Here is an 11,762-nt window from a genome sequence, read left to right on the forward strand (position 1 = left end):
GATGTTTTTAGCAAAGGCCAGCTTAGGAGTACCCTAATTAAGTTAATAACAATGTACCTACCTATATAATTTAAGTTTAAAAAATTTGGCTCTCAAAAGAAATTTCAATCATTGTACTGTTGATACAGTGGGGCCTTGACTTACGAGTTTAATTCGTTCCGAGACCGAGCTCGTTAAGGCTCGTTAAGGAGCTCCTTAACTCAAATTACTCTATCAACCTAATGCAAAAAATCAGCCGGGAGACAGCTGATATCTCAAAAAACTCCTTAGTCGGGACACTCGTAAGTCAAGGCCCCACTGTATTTGGCTCTGTTGACTAATGAGTTTGCCGACCACTTCCCTAGAGGATCATCTTAAATGACTATTCACTGAGCCTAATACATTTGCTTTGGTTGTAATATCCTCACTTCCAGAGCCATCTGCTCAGCACCCCTGTGGGCCTCTCGCTCACCTCTGCAGGAGCCAGGTAAGAGGTTGCAGGCCTCTCCCCAGCCTCTGCACTAGGTTTTCCTGGCACAGACCTGGAATTTTATGGGGGTATTCAGTGAACTCCAACATCAGTGGAATGAGAAACTGGAGCATCTTCTTTTCATTCTTTTCCAGAATTGCCCAACCTGTGCCTCCAGCCCAAGGTGATAAAATGCCAGCTACAACTGCTTAGGTTGGTGACCATCACAAATACATGGTCCTGCGTGACATCACAGTAAGCTGGGGGTTAGAGAGGAAGTAGGGGAGCAAGGTAGACTGGCTGAGTCTGCAGGGGAGACTAGGTGGACTCCATTGCAGGCAAACTTTTGTCTGTGCACTCCCCTTTCACCCTTGACTCTGAGCCTCCTGAGGAGTTCTGTATTCTATCATCTGCTTCCGCATGAACGAGCTTTGGGTCTTTGGGCAAGTTTTCATGGTCTCTGGAACCAGATCTCAAAGCCTCTACAACATGTTAGGAGATTTGGATTTTATTGTGAGGTTGATGGGGAGAGTGATGGAATGAAAGCAGGTCATATAATCCCACGCGCATTACAAGATTATTCTGGGTGTAACGTGGAGATTATTTGAGAGAGGATGACTAGAAAAGAGACTCTCGGAGAGGAAGTGGCTCCAGTTATACTGATGAGAGATGAGGTAACCCAAAGGAGGAAAGAGGGTGCGTGTTGTCGTTTGCCAAAGCTGCCATAACAAAATGCCACAGACAGTGTGGCTTAGACAACAGAAACGTCCTGGTTCTGGAGTCTGGGAAGTCCAAGAGCAAGGTGCTGACGGGTCTGGGTTCCTTCTGAGAGCTACAATGGAAGGACCTGTCCAGTCCCTTTGGCATGCAGATGGCTACCTTCCTGCTGCCTCTTCAAACCGTCATCTCTGTGGACATGGACACTCCTGGGTCTCTTCCTCTGCTAACAAAGACACAAGTCCTAGTGAATTAGGGTCCTGCCCTGAGGGTCTCATTTTACCTTGATTACCTCTTTAAAGACCCTGTCTCCACGCAGGGTCACATTCTAAGGTGCTGGGGGTTTGGACTTCAACCTCTGAAACATATAATTGAGTTACGAAAGAGGTTGAGAGTGGAAGTATTGTGACTTATTTGCTCCATCTGGCAGCCTTAACCTGCACTGAGTGCGCTCCCTAGTCCAGTTCTAGAACTGCTGGCCAGGATGGTGGTAAACAAAGTCACTACAATAGGGCTGCCCTGGGGATCTCTGGAACCACAGCCAGGCAGCAGTCCTAGGCAGCCTGTGTCATCATGTGCCTTCTTTACTCTTCGGATTTCTATAAATTCCTTATAGAGCTTCTCTCCACACCTGGGCCCCATGTTCACCCAGCTCCGGTGGGGAGTCATTCCCATTGTGATCTATAGGATTGGTGCCCTCTGGAGTTGTGGCTAGGCATGGCAGTTTTGTCTCCCCCAGGCATCCCACCCAGGCATGGTGCAGTCCACTGTTACTGTGAAGAAGCTTGGCAAAGAAATGCCGCACAGTGAATGAATATGTCACAAGCAATAGGGCCCATGTTAATAGGAGAGATATAGCCCCAGCCGAAAATGGGTCTTCTTAGAGGTGAGCTGTGATTTTGTCCGGATACTTTTCTAGAAAGTGAGCAGCAGTTGCGAGTGGATGTGCCTGTCATCCCTGCATCCCCACTGGTGGGATCAGCTGTCATCCTCCCAGTCAGACCCTGCCCAGGTTTCTCCTCCTCTCCTCACCCCCAGAACCAACAGTAAGTGAACAAAGGAGAAGCTGCAGGCATTTGGCCAGGGGTGGTGGCAGGGCCAGGGGAGGGAGGGAGCCAAATTCAAAGGAAGCACAAAGGAAAAGCCCAGAGCTTCCAGGTGGCAGGCCAGGCCAGGTGGCCTGAAATCTTTGGGACCTTTGCCCATATGCCCTTAAAAAAAGGCTTAGCCTTTCGTCAGGGCCAGGATGCTCTGTTGAGGACGCAGATGAGGCGTTATTCAGGACAGGTGAGGACAGCACCATCCATGGCCACACAACAGGCTGGCCCAACCCTGATAGTGGACACCTGGGCACTGAGGAACAGCCGCAGGGAGGGGCCATGGAGAGGGGAGGAAAGCTGAAGATGTAGTAAAAAAAGGCCGCACCTGGGTCACATAATCTTGTTTTGAGCTTCACAACTTTACTTGTGAGCATTGTTATCCCTTTTCTGCAGATGAGCAAGTTGAGGGTACACACAAGTTCTGGAGATGACCCGTGGGCATATTAGGAACTGAAATGAGCACGTGACTCACTTCCAAACACTGGGCCTGCCCAGCGGCCAGCGAGGCTGTCCCGAGGGTGCCTGTGTCCAATGCACCCGAGTCAGTGCATGGTAAGTGTGAGGTAAACAGGAAGGTCCAAATCTATGACCCAGGACCAAACCCGCGGATGTGAGGGGAAGCCATGGGCCAGGGTTTACATCTGTGAGTCTGATCCTTTCATCTTTAGATGTGGTCAGGGGCTTACCTGGGGGTTGGGACATCATGTGGAATAAACCTAGAAAGTGGTAAGAGCAGGATTGTCACCTGCTAGTCTGGGCATGAAGGAAGGGCAGGCCTCTGAACCCAGCCTGTGAGGTCCATGTCAGCAGCCCCAGGTCATAGGCAACTGCCCCCCCATGTTAGTACTGGGGGAGGCCCCCTGGACCTCCTGAGCTTCTCCTCCTCCCCTTCCTCAAGGTCCAGCCTGGCAGTCCGTGGCTCAGGCCTCAGGCGCACATTCACAGGGACCTCTGACGTGACAGGCTCTGTGAGAGAGGAGGCATTTGAGCCTTAAAACGGGTTACTTAGGGCAGGAACCACAAGCAAGGTGCCCATCAAGGACTTGGTGAAAGGTAGGCGTGCCCAGGTCAGCGGGAAGAGGATCTCAGACAAGATGATTTCAAGGATGAGGGCCCTCTGTGCAGCCATGTTAGGAACAAATGGGAAGAAGAGAAGCCTGCAGGACCCAAGTTCTCAACCACCCAGCCCATTGTGACATCGCCAGCTGGGCCGGCTGGGAGAGGAGAGGCCATGACGGCGTCTTTCCCCTCAGCCCTGGCCTCCGCCACCTCCTGGGCCAGCAGCAAAGCCAAGGATCATGTTCCTGTTATCAGTTTTGCTGCTCATGTCCCAAGTCAGGGGCACACTTCTTGGTATGTTGACTCCTCCCCCGCCCCACCTTCCTCTTCCCCCCCGCCGCCCCCCGCCGTCCCTCCATGGCCAGAGCAGCTCTCCCAGGTGGGGCGGGGTGGGGAAGAGCTTGATAGTGGCCCTGCTCATGTCCCCTTCTCCCAGTCAGTGGTGAGCATTAGGGGCAGTGGAGGGAGTTGGTTAGCAAGCTCATTGATTAATTAATTGACTACAACAAATACTAATGGAGTGGCTCCTCTCCTGGGAGCTGGGCCAGGACTCTCTCTCCAGAGACAAATTTCTCTTCTCTGCACAGGCAGCTGCAGCCTGTGCTCACAGCCTCCCAGGAAACAGAATGTTCTAGAACCGTTCAGGGCTTCTGGAAGGTTCAGGCCCTTTCTGAGACCATTCTGGTTTTTCACATGAATTAGTTTCCTAGGGCTGCTGGAACCAACCACCACAAACTTAGTGGCTTCAAAACACACATTTCTTATCTTACAGTTAGTTCTGTTGAATGCAGATCAGACAGGGGTCTCCCTGGGCTAAGATCAAGATGTCAGCAGGACTGCATTCCCTTCCAAGCCTCTGGGGAGAACCTTTGCCCTTTCTAGCTTCTGAAGGTCATCCCCATTCCTCAGCTTGGGGCCCCTTCTTCCATCTTCCAAGCCAGCAACACATCAGCTCCGTGCCTTTCTTCCGTAGTCACATCTTTCTTCTTCTTCTGCCTGGTCCACTACCATTAAGGACCCTTGGGATTCATTATGCCCACTCAGGTTATCCAGGACAATCTCCCCAGTTTATTTTTATTTTAAGTATATTTTTATTGATTTCAGAGAGTAAGGGAGAGAGAGAGAGAGAGAGAGAGAGAGAGAAACATCAATGATGAAAGAGAATCATTGATCAACTGCCTCCTGCACGCCCCCTACTGGGGATCAAACCCACCACCTGGGCATGTGTCCTGATAGAGAATTGAAGTGTGACCTCCTGGTTCATAGGTCGATGCTCAACCACTGAGCCATGCTGGCTGGGCCAATCTCCCCATTTTAAAATCAGCTGATTAGCAACTTTAATTCCATCTCCAAAATCCCTTTTGCCTTATAAAACACTATCCACCAGTGCTTTAGGACATGGACATCTTTGTGGGGAGGAGGGTGTTATTCTGCCTGCCACTCCATAGTTGGTGTTGGACAAATCTTTTCCTCTGATTTCTCTTGGGTGAGAGCAGAGACAAACTCCGTGAAGATACTCTCCTGAGGTCACAATGCTGGAGGGGGCAGAGCCAACATTTCTGACCCATGTCCCAGGCGCTGTGCTATGAACATAAAGCATCTGCTGGCTTAGTCGTGTATCTGGGTGCTTCCCTGAGCCAGCCTTAGATGCCTCATGTCTAGAATGAGCATAACGGTAGCTACCTTGAGGCCTCCTATAGATATTGATTGAGTGGTTTCGTCTTTTCCCTTCCCTCCTCTTCCATGCCACCAGCATGCGGCGAAAGACCCCTTTTTGAGGGAGGATCTCAGTATTCCAGGATCATAGAGGGGATGGAGGCTGAGGAGGGCGAGTTCCCGTGGATGGTGAGTATTCAGACAGGAAATGAACATTTTTGTGGCGGCACGATCATCAACAATTGGTGGATTGTCACTGCGGCTCACTGCTTATCAAATGAGGAAGTGAAGTAAGTATCAAGAGCCCATCCCTGTTGCTTCTGACACTGTCCACCCCCGGAGCATCCCCACACTCAGGCAGACCTGATTGCTAAGGGGAGTCCCAGGGCCTGTCAGTCCCGAGTCAGACACGATGGCCCTGGGGCTGAGGAGGCGGTGAACCCCTGCTGTGCCCACCTCGCGGTCACCCAGGGCCAGTAACTAGGGCTTCCCTGCGATCACACACTCCAGGAGCATCTGGCCTGGCAGAGTTAAAGGGCTTGGTCTGTTTACCTCTCCTAGGACAGACAAATCCTTCCAGGAAGAAATTTTCCTATTTCTGAAAGCCTGGGTTTCCAGGCCTTTGGACACCCCCACTTCCCTGCTCCCTATAGAGTTTTCTTTAAGCTCCAGGAGATGGGTGGCAAACCCAGCATTTACTGATTACTAATCATGGCCCAGTGACCATGTAAGCAACTACGTATATTATTTCATCATACAACAACCCTCTGAGGCAGGTAGAAAGAACAACCATATTTTTTAAAAAATATATTTGATTGATTTTTTTACAGAGAGGAAGGGAGAGGGATAGAGAGAAACATTGATGAGAGAGAAACATCGATCAGCTGCGCCTCCTGCACACCCCCTACTGAGGATGTGCCCACAACCAAGGTACATGCCCTTGACCGGAATCAAACCTGGGACCCTTCAGTCCACAGGCTGACACTCTGTCCACTGAGCCAAACCAGTTAGGGCAGAACAACCATATTTTATAGAGAAGGAAACTGAGATCCAACTGACTTTAAAGGGTAAATGGAGCTTCTGGGAAAGTTTCGCTGTGGCATGACCACGTAGCTTGTTGCACCTGCCCACGTGGGATACTTAAAGACAGGCTATTGGAAAGTTCCTAGCCATTCTGCGTGGAGGGAATTCCTGAATTACGACTGAAGACTCTTTCTGTTTAATCAGTGGCATGTCTGCATTAAACTCCAGTCTGGGGTCTCTAAGTTGCTGGCAGGCGAATCAATGTAATCCTACCTTACTCTTTGTGGGCTCGTTTGATTTGTGCCAGGTGGTGGGCTCTTTGGAGCAGCCAAAGCTAAGCTCTGCCCTGGCCCCATTAGGAGGGGTGTCCCCTCCACACCCCTGGGACTGTGCTGGGTACCGTGTCGCTGTGGTCTGCCACAAAGACTGCTTCACCCTCCTTCTTTACCTTTTTAAAAGCATCACATCTTTTTAGCAACAGCCCTGGTAGAAAAAGTTGTAAAGGCCTCTAGAAATATATGGGAGGTAGGTTTGGGGGCACAGCAAACTCTGGGTGGCTGGTGACTTTCCTTCCCCTCCACCTGCCCTCTCCGGCTCTGTGCCACCCAGTCCCATAGACCTGAGCGTTGTGCTGGGAACCAACGACTTGCAAAGCCCCTCCCTGGAAGTGAAGGGGGTCGTCAGCATAGTGATTCACAAGGACTTCGAAAGGTTCACCATGGACAACGACATCGCCTTGCTGCTGTTGAAGACAGAGATCAGGTTCAGCGGCCTGAAGGAGCCCATCTGCATGCCCAGGCAGCCCGGCCCCGCCAAGTGGAGCAAATGCTGGGTGGCAGGATGGGGGCAGACCAAACCTGGTACGTGACTGCTCGGTAGCTTCTGAGAGCTGCTGGGGGAGGAGCCAATCACGGGCATCTGGAGATGGGCCACTCATTCTAAAGGAGGCAGGAGGAGGGTGAAAGGAGAAAGGGCTGAGGGGCAGGGGCGAGAAAAGAACTTGCATTGGAGCAAGTTCCTGCCCAGCAGAGGCTCCCAGAGGCCCAATCTCAGCCACTGAGGGCCAAGGAAGCATCACCCCAAGGCCCAGGCTGAGATGCCAGGTCTGAGACTGCCCCGGGAGTGGGCGTGTTCAGCCAGCACAGAGCAGTCTTGTTTGTTGGTGTAATTGAATTTAAACTCTCCAGTTTGCCAGGGGCCACTCTCCTCTTTTTTTCTTTCACATCTCCTTTGATTCACACATCGATGTCTCCCACCTGGTTTGTACAGGCATTCAAGATGCCTGTCCGGGCTCAGACCTTTGATGGCCCTGGAGTGTTGCCCAGCTAGTCTGAGAATCTGCTGTTACTTGTTCCCTGTTGTTGCACTGTGGCTTGGCCAAAACAGGAGAAACTTGTACCAGGGCAGAGAGGGATTACGAAAGTCTTGCTGGACTGTCCCCAAAGAAAACTCAACAAAACCAAGAGCCAATAGGTAGGGGGTGGGAACAGCACTGTCTCAGGCCTGAGGGAGACTCTGGGTCCACAGGGACGCCTTGCACCGAGCTGAGGTCTAGAGAAAGGGAGGGATTGCAGGAGTTCAGTAGCTAGAGAGCCACTGGCGTGTGATTGCTTCTGCCCTCCAGGCACCCCTCAAAAGTTAAAAGTGAAGGAAGAGGCCTCCAGATTAAAAAGAGTCAATAAGCAGAAGAATTTTGAAAGGTCTATGTGGTCAGAGTTGGTGAGCTAGAAAGAAGCCGGCTGGAAAGGGCCCTGGCCAGTCCCCTGTGAAGACCTGCAGCCAACCTCCCCTGCCAGGGGGGACTGGAAAGCTTCCCACTGGGAGTGCAGGTCCACGCTCAGCAGCCCTGTGTCAGGGGAGGGCCATCCTCTCATACCGAAAAGTGGCCATCGGCAGGCAGGAAGAGGAGGCAAGACTGTGCTGAGAAATGACCAATAGCCACTTCCAAGAGGTCAAGTCTGTAGGGCTGGTTGGAGTAAGACTTGTATGATTTCTTACAAGTCTTACAAGTCTTCTTGGAAGCAGGGGTCTGATTTTGAATGAGAGCAATGATTCGAGTGGGGAATTGTGGGAAACCTGGGGTGGTGGAGTGAGTGAGCTGCAAGGGATTGAAGGAAGGAAGTAGCAACGGGGGGAAGTGGTGAGGATGTGGAGGAAGGTGGAGGGCGGCTGGTGGGCTACGGGATGCGCATCGTGGTCTAGGGCAGGCCACTTGCATTACTGACACACACAGACTGCTGTCCAACGACTTCCCTGATGTGCTTTCTCTGTGGGCCAGGTGATAAACACTCTGAGACCACTGACCTGATGAAAGTGCCAATGGTCATCATGGATCGGAGGGAATGTACAAAGGTGTTTCCAAAGCTTACCAAAAACATGCTGTGCGCTGGGTATGAGAATAAGAGCTACGATTCCTGCCAGGTAACTAGGGGTGTCCCCTCCCTCTCTCTCCAGGCCCTCATCCCCTCAGGGCTGCCAAGGCAAGGGTGTCCTCTCTCCACTGGGAATAAACAGTGAGTCTGGGAAATGTGTGGGCGTGGCCCTGGGAATGGGGACATGGATTGGGAAATACTCATTATGAGGTTCTTAGAGTGATACCAAAAACACAGCTCTAAAGAAGGAAAATTGATAAATTGGACCTCATCAAAATCAAAGATTTTTTTCTCTGTGAAAGACCCTATTAAGAGGATGAAAGGACAAGCTACAGATTGGGAGATAATATCCCACAAAGGAATTATACTTAGAATAGATAGTGAACTTTCAAACTCGACAGTAGAAAAACAAACCCTGCAATTAGAAAATGGGCCAAAGACATGAACAGACATTGCACTGAGGAGGATAACCGGATGGTAAATAAGAACATGAAAAGATGTTCAGTATCATTGGCTATTAAGCCAATGCAAATTCAAACCACAATGAGACATCACTACATGCCTCCCAGAGTGGATAAAATTTAAAAAAAAATAATAGTGACAACGCCAAATGCTGACAAGAATGCTGAGAAACTGGACACATTGCTGGTGGGACTTGAAAATAGCCCAACCAGACTCTGGAAAACAGTTTGCCAGTTTCTTAAAAAGTAGAACATGCTCTGGCCACATAATCTAGCAAATGCTACTCTCAGGCATTCATTTCAGATAAATAAAGGCTTGTGTGCACACCGAAACCTGTACAGGAGGCTCTATAGCAGCTGTATTCATAATAGCCAAGCATGGGAAACAACGTCTTTTGAGACGTGGATGCTTAAATAAACTGTGGTACATCTATACCGCACAATCCCACTCAGCTATGATAGACACAACTATTGATACATGCAACAACATGGAGGAGTCTCCAGAGGCTTATGCGGTGTGAAATCAGCCAGTCCCCAAAGGTCCCGCACTGCATGATGCCAGCTACATAACATTCTTGAAATGACAAAATCGTAGAATTGGAGACAGATTGTTGGTTGCAGCAGGGGTCTAAGAAGGGGCTGAGGGAGGGAGGGAGTTGGATATAGCCTAATGGGCACCACGAGGGAGCCCTTTGGCAATGGACATGTTCTCAGTTTGACTGTGTCAGTGTCAGCATCCTGCTTGTGTCTATTATACTATAGTTTTGCAAGATGTTGTTCTTGGGGGAAACATGAAAAGGGTACATGGAATCTCTCTGTATGATTTCTTACAAGTGCGTATGAATCTATAATTGTATCAAAAATTTAAAAAACAGCCCTTGCCAGCATCTCAGTGGTTAGAGCATCGGCCCTTGCACTGAAGGGTTTGATTCCCAGTCAGCGCTTGTACCTGGCTTGCAGGTTAGATCCCAGCCCTCGTCAAGCACATGCGGGAAGCGACCAATCGATACTCTCTGTAAAAATTAATGGGAAAAATATCATCCAGTGAGAATTAACAAAAAAATAAATAAAATCAAAAAGGAGACAAAGCTTCCTAGACACAGTGGTTAAAGGAAGATCTGGGATCACAGCCATGCCATAGACCTAAAGGAGCAACCAGTTCAAGCTAAAGCCGGAGACAAAGAGCTCCAAATAGCAATGGGGGCCGGGGGCGGGGGAGAGACAGCATTCAGCACATAATGGGAATAGAAAGAGAGAATCCCAGAGAGAACATGGGGGAAATCGGAGGCTTGAAATGGCATCATGTGTTCAGGGAAGTTCCAGGGTTTCAGAAGCCAGAGGTGACAGGAGCTGAGTGTGGGCAGGTGAGCAGCGCAGTAAGGGGGGTACTGGCATGTGTGGGAGACTACTGTTATCCCAGGCTGTCGCCCCTATGCTCACGCAAGAATATAAGAAGCAGGCCCCACCCATACCCCCACTCTCCTTCCAATCCCTTTGATTCAACCCCGTCCCATATTCCAATGGCCAAACCAGCTGTGACCACACCTGAAATCATCAAGTGCCACCTCCGGTGACGTTTTCTGCACCCTCTGCTCCCTCTGCTGCAGTAGCTGGATGTCCATCCGGGGTCTAGGCTTTTGTTGCAATCGCTTGCAACAAAAAGTGCACCTTAATGAGAGCTTCGAAAATTCTCTATCAGTTAAGTGTTCTGTAAATAAATGTGCTATTATCGTTGTAAGCCTTTTTTTTTTAAGCTATGAAATGAAAAGCTTTGCCCTCTGTTTAGAAAGCTTTCTATTGTCCACGATAAGCTGACAGTGATCCAGTCAAGGAAATTTTTCTGAAATTATACAACATTATCATCACTTTAAAACAAAGAAAACATTTAAAAATAATTGCCCTTAAAAATAAAATCACACTTTTAAATTTAGCAAACTTTAAAAAAGCATGTAATCACATATTAAGGGAAATGATCATTTTAGGATGATAGCATTTAAATATGTTCAAAATAATGGCAGTAAAATTATGCTATGCTTAAAATACAAATTAGCAGTAAATGCTAAAATTAAAAACAGTTTTTATGGGGTTTACTTTTCCCAGAACTTTTCTTCTTTGTAATCTCCTGGTTAAGGTTATAGTGTGAAAAAAAAAGTTCAATTAAAAAAATAACCATTTTTAAGTGGCACAGTCAAGCAAAATATAACATCACACATATGCTGGCTGGTAACAATACTTTGTGAATGATTTACAGAGTTTAAAAAATTTCATCTGCTGACAATCTTGGGAAGGAGTTGGTGTTATCTCTATTTTAATGACATGGAAACTGAGGCTTTAAAAAGTTACTTGCCCAAGGACCATTCTCTCCTTGTCATGTTAGAAAATAAACCATCAAGGCAACATATTGATAAAAATTGTATAACATGCATGCCTTCATAAAACATCATTCATGAGAGGAGCTATGAGAGTAGAGATCCTGTTGGTTTGGTTCTTGCCCCATGACTTTGAAACAGAACTAGCACCAAAAAATCGCACACCCACAAAAAACAGACAAGCGGTAGAGCAACGCTTTGTAGGAAAGGGGGGATTTTGGTTTAGGCCAATGCATACTGTGTGTCCTTGAACTCCAACCTCTCTGTAATTCTGCTCTATTTAACCCTATATTTGGTGATGCATTCCACAGTCAACCCAAACTCCACTTGCAAACACTTTATTAATTATCTTCTCCTGCACTTTATCTCTCTGAGCACACTCCATGACTTGGAACTAGTCACCACCATCTATGTCCTATGTCACCAGTCATCAGATCATGTGGATTTTAATTCATTCCTCCCCATCCTGACCTTCAGATCCTCACTATTTCACTTCATCTTATCCAGTCCCTCTACCTTCTGTCTGGCTCTTCTCTGGATGGTCCCACACACTCTTT

The 11,762-nt window shown here is 48.6% G+C and overlaps 1 protein-coding gene across 1 annotated transcript in view; it reads left to right on the plus strand.

The window, feature by feature from the left end:
* The first annotated feature begins 2,035 nt into the window (after positions 1–2,035).
* The window catches only part of PRSS55 (protease, serine 55), a 10,933-nt gene continuing 1,206 nt past the window's right edge, over positions 2,036–11,762 (plus strand). Inside the window, 5 exon segments of the mRNA XM_006774793.1 lie at positions 2,036–2,051; positions 2,761–2,817; positions 5,078–5,270; positions 6,613–6,863; positions 8,282–8,424. Coding sequence (XP_006774856.1) covers positions 2,036–2,051; positions 2,761–2,817; positions 5,078–5,270; positions 6,613–6,863; positions 8,282–8,424 — 660 coding nt within the window.

Source organism: Myotis davidii, unplaced genomic scaffold (assembly GCF_000327345.1).
Source record: "Myotis davidii unplaced genomic scaffold, ASM32734v1 scaffold524, whole genome shotgun sequence".
In the NCBI taxonomy this organism is placed as follows: Eukaryota; Metazoa; Chordata; class Mammalia; order Chiroptera; family Vespertilionidae; genus Myotis; species Myotis davidii.